We start from the raw sequence: 12,823 nt of genomic DNA on the forward strand, positions 1-12,823 counted from the left end.
CTACTCTCTCTACTCTCTCCCACAGGCTAACGCTACTCTCTACTCTCTCCCACAGGCTAACGCTACTCTCTACTCTCTCCCACAGGCTAACGCTACTCTCTCCCACAGGCTAACGCTACTCTCTCCCACAGGCTAACGCTACTCTCTCCCACAGGCTAACGCTACTCTCTCCCACAGGCTAACACTGCTCTCTCCCACAGGCTAACGCTACTCTCTACTCTCTCCCACAGGCTAACGCTACTCTCTCCCACAGGCTAACGCTACTCTCTCCCACAGGCTAACGCTACTCTCTCCCACAGGCTAACACTGCTCTCTCTACTCTCTCCCACAGGCTAAAGCTACTCTCTCTACTCTCTCCCACAGGCTAACGCTGCTCTCTCTACTCTCTCCCACAGGCTAACGCTACTCTCTCTACTCTCTCCCACAGGCTAACGCTACTCTCTCTACTCTCTCCCACAGGCTAACACTGCTCTCTCTACTCTCTCCCACAGGCTAACGCTACTCTCTCTACTCTCTCCCACAGGCTAACGCTACTCTGTCTACTCTCTCCCACAGGCTAACGCTACTCTCTCTACTCTCTCCCAAAGGTTCACACTACTCTGCTCCATAGGCTAACGCTACTCTCCCCCACAGGCTAACACTACTCTCTCTACTCTCTCCCATAGGCTAACGCTACTCTCCCCCACAGGCTAACACTACTCTCTCTACTCTCTCCCACAGGCTAACGCTACTCTCTCTACTCTCTCCCACAGGCTAACGCTACTCTCTCTACTCTCTCCCACAGGCTAACACTGCTCTCTCTACTCTCTCCCACAGGCTAAAGCTACTCTCTCTACTCTCTCCCACAGGCTAACGCTGCTCTCTCCCAGGGTCTCTCTCCCATAGGCTAAGGTTAAACTTTCCCAGGGTCTCTCTCTCTCTCTCTCTCTCTCTCTCATACGCTAACGCTGCTCCCTCTCCTCCCACCCCCCCACCCCCCCACCCCTCGCCACCCCCCCAGCGGCCTGGCTTGAAGGGGATTAGGCGAGTGGTGACCTCAGCGCAGCCCGTGTTATACCCTTAGGGAGAGAGAGCTGGGGGGGAGATCCACAGCCAGCAGCGGGAGCTTTAATCACCAGATCCAATCAGACTGGGGGGGGGGGGTTGGGAGGGGGGGTTTATGATTGTTTCCTGGGAAATAATCCCCTCACATGTCTGCCAGAGGAACGGGCAGACAGCCCTGTCGCCTGACCACAGGCTCCGCCCCCCCGGCGTGAGGTCAGCCGTGCCGTATGAAACCACAGGCTCCGCCCCCCCCAGCGTGAGGTCAGCCGTGCCGTATGAAACCACAGGCTCCGCCCCCCCCGGCGTGAGGTCAGCCGTGCCATATGAAACCACAGGCTCCGCCCCCCCGGCGTGAGGTCAGCCGCGCCGTATGAAACCACAGGCTCCGCCCCCCCCGGCGTGAGGTCAGCTGTGCCGTATGAAACCACAGGCTCCGCCCCCCCGGCCTGAGGTCAGCCGTGCCGTATGAAACCACAGGCTCCGCCCCCCCCGGCGTGAGGTTAGCCGTGCCGTATGAAACCTCAGGCTCCGCCCCCTCCATGCTGTATGGGCTCCACACAGGGTCTCTGCTGTCTAAAATCCACTGGGACGTGCGGCTCAGGTGTGGCCGAATGCAGCGGTTTAAGAGCAGGTCAGCAGTTATATTTCAGCTGGAAATAGCCGGGCTGTCCCACTGCTGCCCACCCCCCCCCCCCAACACAAATGTGTCCCATTACACACATCACACACTCTCTGCCCTCTGATCCCTGAGGAGGGGGAAAAACAGCGGGGTGGGGTGGGGTGGGAGGGGGGGTGCATTTACTCTGCAGACAGAAAGACAAACACACACAAAAACATTCTCACACACTTGCACACACGTGCATATACACACACACTCTCACACACATCACCACTCTACACATTGGAGAGGGTTCTACCAACACAGAACTGGAGTCTCTCTCTCTCTCTCTGTCTCCCCGTTTCTCTCTTCCTCTATTTCTCTCTGTTTCACTCTCTCTCTCCCTCGCTCTTTCTGCACACATGACCTTTGCTCTCTTACGCAAGTGTGTGCAAACACCGGAGTGTAACGAACGTGTGTCAGCCAATCCCAGGGCGGAGAGTCCCTGCCCTCTCGCTCAACCTGCCAACAAACACTCCCACAATCCTCAGTGCTCCTGACTGGGAAGGAACCCAACAGCCCAGCGAAGCGCACGTTCACACAGGACGCCCCAGCACCACGGAACTGCAGGCGAAGCCCCAGAGCCAGCACACACCCGAGCTACAGCTTCGCCAACTCACATCGCTAACGGATACGCTAACAAGCCCCGCCCCCGCCCCCTCCGCCCACGCATCACAACAGCAGGGCGGGGCTCGGAGGCTCAGAGGGGGGCGGAGCTTCAAAGCAGTGTCACGCTAATTTGGCAGAGAGCCGCGGAGATCAGATGTGGGTGACCTACTTTCACCTGCCTTCAGATCCCTCTGCTTCCCCCGCGCACACCTCCACAGGCCAGCGGAGGGGAAAGAACCTTCCGGAAGAACGGCACTGAGCGGATGAAAAAGAGCGCGCGTACACACGCACACACACACACACACACTCACGTACACACACGCACACACACACACACACGCACACACGTACACACACGCACACACACACACACATACACGTACACACACGCACACACACACACGCACACACACGCACACACACACACAGACACATACACGTACACACACACACACACGCACACACACGCACACACACGCACACACACAAACAAACACACACACTCACTCACACACACACACACCTTCCATGGCTGAGGCTGATTTATGTAATTTCTTTTTTTTATGGGATAGAGAACATGAAAGTTCTCACGCAGTTTCAGATTCCTACACCAGGCTGACAGCTGGGCACAGCAGGCAGCCCTAAAGACTAGGAGGGAGGGCGTTCAGTAATGTTAATTAACACGGTGCATTTGGCACAAGGCCAGCGATCTCAAACTGAACTCCCGGATGGTCAAAGTGTCGGCTGCCTATCGCTGCGTTTCAGCGCAGGAGAGCGCAGGAGAGCGCAGTTTAAGTCCCAGCTCGGCTAGAGAGTCCACACACAACCTCGGTTTCCCAGGAAACCACACAACCTCAGTTTCCAAGGAAACCACAAAACCCAGTGACAGTGAGGACCTTGAGGGCTCGATTTAGGCAAGTCTGTCGCAGGTGCGTTCGCGGGGGGGGGGGGGGGGGGGAGAGGGGCGGGGTTTGGAGTCACGGGTGCGTTCGCGGGGGGGGAGAGAGGGGCGGGGTTTGGCGTCGCGGGTGCGTTCGCGGGGGGGAGAGAGGGGCGGGGTTTGGCGTCGCGGGTGCGTTCGCGGGGGGGGGGAGAGGGGCGGGGTTTGGAGTCACGGGTGCGTTCGCGGGGGGGAGAGAGGGGCGGGGTTTGGCGTCGCGGGTGCGTTCGCGGGGGGGAGAGAGGGGCGGGGCGGGGTGCAGGGTGCGTTCGCGGGGGGGAGAGAGGGGCGGGGGGGGGAGAGGGGCGGGGTGCAGCGTGCGTTCGCGGGCGGGACAGAGGGGCGGGGCCTACCTGCAGGTGCTCCAGGGAGCCGCTGCTCAGCTCGTCTCCAGACTCGGAGTCAATGCGCAGCTTCTCCGAGCTCCCGCCCGAATCGTCCGGGGTGACCCAGATCCCCGGGGCGGGGTGCCGGGGGACGGGCGACTCCGCCCGCGCCGGCGCGGCCACGTGGTTGTCCTGGCAACGCCCGGGGCTCTCCGGGCGCTGGCCGGCGTCCCGGGGGGACGTCCCGAAGCTGGGCGCGTCGAGGTTTCGGCCGAGGGTGTCGTCCGGCCTGCGGACGTGCAGGAAGTTGGGTTTGGGGGCGGTCCGCCCGGACCTGCCCTGGTGCAGGGCTTTGGGGGGGGGCATGAGGGCCTTGCGTACCTCCCGCACGTACTGGGCGGGCACGTAGAAGGCCTTGCTGCTCTCGTCCTTCTTCACCTGCCACCAGTCATCGTTGGTCTTCCTCACCAGCATGTAGCAGTCGCCCTCGCGGATGCTGACCTGGCGGTCCTTGGCCTTGTACTCGTAGTCGTACTCCACCTCGATGTACAGCTGCCCCGGGGCGATGGGCAGCTCGCAGCGGCCCTCTCCGTCCGCCATCCTGACCGCGGGACCCGGCTAGGCTCACAGCGGGGGGGGCGGGGCCGTCCGCATGACTGACAGGGCAGCGGCGAGCTGCGGGAGGGAGACACACACCACGCGCACTGAGTACACACAGTAACACGCTACAGACACGCACTGAGTACACACAGTAACACGCTACATACACACTGAGTACACACTGAGTACACACAGTAACACGCTACATACACGCTTCAACACATCACACACTAACATGCCGTGTGTCTGGGGAGACGTGAGTGACAGGAAGCTGGCTGTGAGGGACAGGAAGTTGGCTGTGGAGCTGTGAGGGACAGGAAGTTGGCTGTGGAGCTGTGAGGGACAGGAAGTTGGCTGTGGAGCTGTGAGGGACAGGAAGCTGGCTGTGGAGCTGTGAGGGACAGGAAGCTGGCTGTGGAGCTGTGTTTCCTCACACAGAGAGAGAGAAGATGGTCCGATATAAAGGCAGCAGTGGATCACACCGACCCCCCCCCAACGCAGGGCAGCCAGCAGTACTTAAGTATGCAGGCACCGCAGATTAAAATGTGTGACGATGTCATAGCATCTATTTTTAGGTACGCTTCTATTTTTAGGTAAGCTTTTTGTTGTGATACAAGACTGCAAAGCGTTTCAATCTTTAAACCACTCATGTGAACCCTGTGGCAGTTCTTTGCCTACAAGGCAAACGATAAAGGCCAATCTGAGAAGGCTATTACACCTGTTAGCAAAAACATGCTTAAAAGTATGCTTTGCCAAGGAAGGCAACAAGTCCAACCAAGCAAAGCTTCTGTCCAACAACCACCCCAATCTCTTCAGGGACCTCAAAATTCGACAGGTGTGATAAGACGGATACATCATGCATAGATTAAGGTATCTGGATGGTTTAATAAGTTAGTACTATTGTTCACAGAGTTCTAATGTCTTAACCTGTATTTTGTGTGTCCGATATTTTTGTTAATAAATATTTTTGAAAAGATAAGTTGAGTTCACTTTTCATTGTATTTTAAATGAATATCAAAGCTGGTATTCTTATCAAAGCTAAAATTTTGGTATGGGAACAACAGTACCCCATGCACACTTTAACACGCCACACACACACTCTTACATGCCACACACACACTCTTACATGCCACACACACACTCTTACATGCCACACACACACCCTAACACGTCACACACACACTCTTACATGCCACACACACACACTTTAACACACCTTTCGTGCCCAAACACTTTAACCCTTTAAGGGGCCGTCTAAATTTTCCGACTACCCGTTTCTATAAAGCATCATTGTGGCAGCGTCTCTCTAAAGAGCAGATGAAGAACTGAACTGCACAACTACAGCGAAAAATCTCTGCAGCCCTCCAGGACTGGAGTTAAACCTGCAGACACTGCGGCCCCCCAGGACTGGAGTTAAACCTGCTGACACTGCGGCCCTACAGGACTGGAGTTAGACCTGTAGACACTGCAGCCCTCCAGGACTGGAGTTAAACCTGTAGACACTGCGGCCCTACAGGACTGGAGTTAAACCTGTAGACACTGCAGCCCCCCAGGACTGGAGTTAAACCTGTAGACACTGCAGCCCTACAGGACTGGAGTTAAACCTGTAGACACTGCGGCCCTACAGGACTGGAGTTAAACCTGTAGACACTGCAGCCCCCCAGGACTGGAGTTAAACCTGCAGACACTGCGGCCCCCCAGGACTGACCCCGGGCTGAGCTCTGGTCTGAGACCCCACCCCCCAGGTAATGGGCATCAGTCAGAGGAGAAACCTGAAAGCTGCCACGTGATTCGTCTTCCACGGGAGTCACACGGCCGTCTCCACGGCAGCCGAGCCAGCGCTCTCCCTTGGACCCGGCCGAACTCCGCTCCCCTCTGTGATGTCACACATACCTCAGCGCAGCAGCACTTAACCTGCGGCCAGCGTCTGACCGCGGCTGCGGCTCCAGAGCCACCATTACAGTGCACTCTGCACCGCGCGAGCATTAGCGTTAGCGTTAGCGCAGGCCTGTCTAACCGGCCGGGGCCCCCGGGGGCCCTGGGGGTCAAACACAGGGCCAGCACAGGCATGCCCCCGTCCCATCAATCACAGAGAAGAGAAGCCATTATTCAGAGGCTTCAGCACACCGATCACAGAGAAGAGAAGCCATTATTCAGACGCTTCAGCACAGAGACAGCACACTTCCCACCAGCGACTGTATAATCAGCAGTACTTATGCATATCTGAGGGAGGCAACCACTTTGGACATGTACGCACACGCGCACGCACGCAACACTGCACTTACTTTACAAACCGTACATTTAGCCAGCGTGAGCAGTTTAGATTTTTTCTTTTTTTTTTTTTCCTTTAATGAATCTGACCCCCCAGGGGAAAGGAGTTGGAAAATCCTGGTGCAGGGTGAGGACAGGATCACCTGATTCGACTACCTGTTCACCAACACACCTGGAATGGGACCCCAGGTCTGCTAAACGTCTTCCTTCCCTCCGTCATAAATATACTGTCTTCAAACCAGAAACAGCTTCTCACATGCCAGAGGAGAAACAGAAAACTGACTGAAACTGAAAATAACTACGTTTCCCAGGACCACCAACAGAGATACAACATGTACAAACTGGTTCGTTAAAGTTTAAACATATGTTAAAACCATTGTATCATTAAAGTTGTGTTAAACGGCCTAATTGTGAGAAGGGTCGATAGCGTTTAAAACTTTGATTTTTAAAAGCAATAAGCAGTTGGCTTTGGGAGGTCACAATAGTTCATTTTCATTGGTCATAAATCACAGATTTATACACAGATCTTCGTGTGTTTCCGCCCATTCCTGGAGCCTTTAAGCGTCTACACTTGTCAAACTGACAAACCGCCAACAAACATCACCACTGTAAGGCCTCTCCCCCTACTCTCACTCAGCAGTGACAGCACAGTAAAGTGGATAGAAACCTGGGGTTGCAAACTCAAGAGGTTGCAGGTTTCACTCCAGAGCTGGGCACTGCTGCTACACCCTTGCGCAGTCAAGGCACTTCACCAGAACAGTGAAATTTCCAGTGGCGCTGAAAATAGCTAAATGTAGGCTAATGCATGTAAATAAGAGCCCGCAGGAGCTCGGCACAAACGTCTGAGCTTCGATTTCAGACTGCATCCATTTCCCCTCGCAGTCCAGTAAAACTGCAAGTGCTGCTCGTTACCTCAGCTTCATTACAGACAGGGCGGGGAGTTTCAGAATCAGCTACAGCCTTGCTGTCCAGCACCGTGGATTCTCAATCAGGAGCCGCCGTTAGCGTGATCGGCGCTGTTAGCATAATCACGTTGTTAGCGTAACCGCTGCCGTTAGCGCGACCGCCACTGTTCAGCATAGCAACCAGCATTAGCACAACCACCGACAGCCGTTAGCCGCGATCACCACCGTTAGCGTGATCTCCACCGCCAGCGTGACCGGCAGCCGTTAGCACGACTGCCACCGTTAGCGTGATCGGCGCTGTTAGCATAGCAACCAGCATTAGCACAACCACCGACAGCCGTTAGCCGCGATCACCACCGTTAGCGTGATCTCCACCGCCAGCGTGACCGGCAGCCGTTAGCACGACTGCCACCGTTAGCGTGATCGGCGCTGTTAGCATAGCAACCAGCATTAGCACAACCACCGACAGCCGTTAGCCGCGATCACAACCGTTAGCGTGATCTCCACCGCCAGCGTGACCGGCAGCCGTTAGCACGACTGCCATCGTTAGCGTGATCAGCCGCCATTAGCGTGATCTCTGACACCCTCCTGTGCAGCGAGGCAGGAGCAGAGCTCCAGTGAGCGAACGGACCGCGAAAGGTGTGGCATATCCGTGGCGGTGTATCCACGTGTCAAAACAAACACGTCAAAAAAACAATCTCCCAGGCTCCACGAGGCTCCATAACACAACAAAAGGAACACGTCGGGGGAAATAAAATATTAATGATGCAGCCAATTGTGCTGCAATGAGCACCCATTAACCCTACCCAGGGCCCAAGAACAGTTCCCTAACCAGTATGCCAGAGAGCAGTTCCCTAACCAGTATGCTACAGAGCAGTTTCCCAACCATTACATTACTGCCATTTAGCAGACTTATCTTATCCAGAGTGACTTATACAACTTTTGCATCCATTTATACAGCTGGCTATATACTGAAGCTATGCAGGTTAAGTACCTTGCTCAAGGGTACAACGGCAGTGTCCCACCCGGGAATCGAACCTGTAACCTTTAGGTTACAAGACCAGCTCCTTACCCATTATACTACACTGCTGCCCAGTATGCTACAGAGCAGTCCCCTATCCAGTATGCCACAGTCCAGTTCTCTAACCAGTATGCTACACTGCTATCTTACTGCTCTGACCTAGTACTGTCCCCGTGTGCAGTACACACTGGTACGTTAAGGCTTGTTCAGATTTAACATTCCGATGGGTCTACAAGTAGCATGCCGAGCTGCATCAACCCTTCAGAAACAACGAATTCTTTTGTAAAAAAAAAAAACCTCAGAAAAAACACGAATAAAAAAATCTTAAGAAAAAAAAACACGCCTTACGTAACCGTTCACCCATGTTCAACTACCGTAATGCGACACAGAGTACAGTCACCTGGGTGTGTGTCACACCTTTAATCTGAGTGAGCGTGACACGTTTAAATGGGGGGAAAACTCTCCTCTCTCTTCCTGAAATAAAACCGTTTACAATTCTTCAAAGGCCGAATAGAAAATCGAAATCTAACATGCCAAAATAAAGAAACAAAGGCTATTTCTGGGTCCTCCGCCGACAAGCTAAACAATAGTTGTAGTTTTTTTTCCTCCTTCAAAACTTGCTTTGATATGCAACGGAAATGAAGGAATTGCAACCTGCTGGGAGCCAACACAATATTCATGAACCAGCTTCCTGGAACGCGCATGGGTGCATACTTCCATGTTCCGTTGTTCATTTTTAAATCTGTAGGAATGCCTTACACCGTAATTACATGTTTTCCATTGATTTCTATCGCCAATGAATGTACTTAACTGCTCATTACAACATTTTAAGTCGATCGCACCAATATCTGTATGGAATTTAAATATGACCTGTCCTATTCCAATTCTGCAGTTAATTACCAAACTTACAGTACCCAGTATAAACTTCGATTATAGGTCTACCTAAATGTTGGCCTAAATTGACTATTATGAGTTGGTCATGTAAGTGATACCAATATTTTGAGATTAAGGTTTGTCACAAAGAAAGATCTGCATTTTGTCAACAACAGCAGTGATTATGCGGTTTTAAATCTCTATTGCTGTTGCTGTTGACAATAACAATAACAAATAAGTCATAATAAGTACAATGTCTGACTACGATAGCATGGCTTTGATGAAAACTGATTTCAAAATGCCCGCAAGCAAGTAAATTAATGTGACGCGATACCAAGTAAATGCCACAAATAGAGTAGCTAAATTAATTTGGTTTCCACGTTATTTTTGCTCGTAGCAGCCAGTCTCTGATACTAATTATATAGACTAGTTCACCCTGCAGATTTCGTGTTGCCTTCTCAAATAAAAAACCCACCATACTAGATAATACAGCAACCTGCTATAAACAATGGTCTGAAAATGTATCACTTTGAACTCACTAGTTGGCTAAACTGGCTAGCTAAGGTAAAACTTTAGCTACAGTAGTTTACACTTAGCTACCGTCAAACGGATAAGTTAAACAAGGAAAATTGTTTGAGGCGTAGGTTTTAGGACTAGGCTACCTGTGTAACCTAATAGATACTACATTGGTATTACCTAACAATCTCGTGATTTTGTAAGGTAACGCTACTCAAAAAGCAAACAAAACTTAGCTCGCTAATTAGCGTGCTAGCGAGCTACGTTTGGTGGTCCGTGGCGACACTGCGCCTATTCCAGACCGCTGGCAGGCAAGACAGAACAGGTTCATTTTCATTCCAGGGAAAAACATGGGATCACCCGATTAGCTCGTTTGCAGGCTAACGTAAACTATTCTGACCAGCAAACAATAACAACAATCCGCCAAACGAACACTTCACTCTAAACGATGACTAGTTTTTAGACTAGTTATTTAACGCTTCGCTACGGTAAGTCGTGGTCGCGTAGCCAGCAATTTGTGTTCGCTATGCTAGTAGTGTATAGCTAGAAAAAGGTGCAGTGGCATAAATGTTGGTTTAGCAAGCGATCGATACCAACCTTGTTTTCACCTGGCTCTTCCTTTTGAGTAAATAACCCGGCTCTTTGATCAAATGAACTTTTTTCCGCCTTGTCGTTTCCCCCACTCTAGTCCGCGGGCAGCAAACACTCCCTCCAAACTCGATTCCAGTCAACCTGACGGTGCTCCACTTCGAGCTCCTTGTTTTGCCAAACTAGTGAAGGACTGCAGCAGAGCCGACTTTGCCAAAAACCCACGCTCCTTTCGGCGCCGGTGGGAGATTTAGACGTTTGGCTCCATCTTGTGTTTCTACTGTGAAAATACTGGCGTCGCACAGAAATTTACAGTGGGTAACATGCAAAAATATAAGCTTGAAGTGTAAATCGGCGGCTAGGCTAGGTTCCTTATAGCCCAATCTGGCGATGGCACGGTGGCACAACAATACCACGCTGACGAGGAAGCACATCTTTTAAGACCCCTTTCAGTGTTCAATGCTCAAATATAATTTAAAAAAAATTGTATTTACATACAGTTTTTGAAGATGTACATTTATGCTAGTTGGTCTTTTTAAAACTTGAGCCTCAGAGACAGGCTGCAGGGACATGCTACGTGACAGGATAGGGAAGGTAGTCTGCGTGTCACTGGATGAGGAGGGAGATGTGGGACTGGATGGGCAGGGTGGCAAGGTCGAGTCAGAGAATGTCAAATTTTAAAAAGTGCAAGAGCTCAGCCATGTGTCCTCTGTCCACTATAACCACACCATCCACCCTCAAAGAGGTGGGACGACAAGAAGTAGAATTTCCCCAGCATCACTTTCACCCAATAGTTTCGTTTTCATTATTTATTTTTTTTACAAATAATATGCAGCCACACCACAGAAGGTGGATTGCCAGCACACATGAAAAAATCCTTTGGCGCACAGCCTTCTGTTCTATAAAACTTGATACAGGGAATAATTTTTATAATTTCATATAATAAAGATGGGGATTTCATGTTGTGAATGGGATGTATGTAACAGTAGTCTGTAGTATTCTCCCCTTAGAATTTACCCGAAATTATAATTTCACAGCTGTTCTATTTAAAAAAATTCTTCTGAGGGTATTCCAGGACCAGGGCTAAAACCACTGCATTGAAGAATTAAAGCAAGCATGTGGTTCTCACCTAGCCTAGCGAGTCAATTTCAGGACAGGGTAGCTGACATTCTCTGAGTTAAAGTGAGCTGCAGGAATTCCTCCCAAGTTCGTGAAACCGTCTTTCCCCAAAGAAAAAACGAAAACACAGGAAATAAACACGTCAAATACAGAATCAGGCGGAAGAAAAGTTAATTTTAGATGGTATAAAACAAAGGTTGGTGTGTGGAAAACATGCAGTCTAGTAAATAGCAGTCTTTTACAATTTTACAACAGTCAGCTACCCCCCCTCTTCACACATCTACCTCACCAAGGGTAGTGAAACCCCTTCAAAAACACTTTAACTTGGCTGAATTTAAAGACGACGACTCCTTTTTTTCCAGAATTATTTAATCACACATACATTTACATCATGCAGTCAATCAAAAGTAGATGACATCACCAATACCCCCCTTCAGATCCCATGATCCCTACACGTGCTTGTCGGAATGATCCAGTATTTCCACTGTCAATCAAAAACTCAGTTGCTATTACACAGTAATACACTTTACTGTCTGTTTATTTATTACATTTTTTAAAATTAAATTAATGCAAATAATTTAGTTTATCACCATGAACAAAATGTCATATTTTTCATTTATTTCTTTATATGTTTTTTTAATTTTTATTTTTGAACTTTATTGTGTTCAATCTCTGGAGTGAAACCGGTTCAAACAAGGCTCCAGTACGCACCTGAAGCATCGCGCTCAACCTGCACAAGTGTACACACAAAGCACGTTGTCCTGTCCAAGTTACTCTGCCAAAGCCATTCGAGCGATTTCTCCAGAACTACTTCAAAGTGCAGACTCGAGGCATTCCGCGTAAACATTAATCAACGTCACAGTTCACGACAAAAGTAGAACATTCCGGCTGAGAACATTCCGGTCTTTATTCCGAGCGCAATGGAGTGCTATTTATTCCCTGTGAACGTTCGGAGCGTCACGGCCTGTTTTTGGCGGATGTCAAGTGGGGGCTTTATCACGCAGAAGGGTGTTAAAGTGCTATAGACGAGTGTCTCCCCTACTGTCAGGGTGCAGCATGGGTAAGCGCGTGGACACCGGTCGCCATGGCAAACGCACTCCCATTTCCATTCTCCCGACTCGGCTTTTTTTACGATCACCGTTAATTTATTCATGGGAACCTCAGGTGGGCGGGGCTTGAAAATCTACACACTGTACGGGTCATTTCCCCAGGACTGTAACGTGGAGCCTTTTCTTATACACGGGGAAATCGACAAAAATAAAGGGGGTGTGGGTGAGGGGGATCTGGGATGTGGGGGTGTTGGTATCTCTGGCTCCTGAAGAGGCAGCCTCCCATAAACATCCTGTTTCTATT

At 50.8% G+C, this 12,823-nt stretch overlaps 1 protein-coding gene across 12 annotated transcripts in view; it reads right to left on the minus strand.

Annotated features, from left to right (window-relative positions):
* The window catches only part of LOC118233213 (rho GTPase-activating protein 12-like), a 41,727-nt gene extending 31,145 nt beyond the window's left edge, over positions 1 to 10,582 (minus strand). For 4 of the 12 annotated variants that reach the window (XM_035428635.1, XM_035428645.1, XM_035428636.1 and 1 more), the window contains exons 1-2: positions 10,361 to 10,581; positions 3,605 to 4,252 (exon numbers count right to left, since the gene is read on the minus strand). In XM_035428635.1, the coding sequence (XP_035284526.1) occupies positions 3,605 to 4,177 (573 nt within the window). In that variant the 5' untranslated portion in view covers positions 4,178 to 4,252; positions 10,361 to 10,581. Of the gene's footprint in view, positions 1 to 3,604; positions 4,253 to 10,360 lie in introns of all 12 variants that reach the window. The other 8 variants (XM_035428646.1, XM_035428640.1, XM_035428642.1 and 5 more) reach the window with 3 other exon arrangements.
* Between the last annotated feature and the right edge of the window lie 2,241 nt (positions 10,583 to 12,823).

Source organism: Anguilla anguilla, chromosome 8 (genome assembly GCF_013347855.1).
Source record: "Anguilla anguilla isolate fAngAng1 chromosome 8, fAngAng1.pri, whole genome shotgun sequence".
Lineage (NCBI taxonomy): Eukaryota > Metazoa > Chordata > Actinopteri > Anguilliformes > Anguillidae > Anguilla > Anguilla anguilla.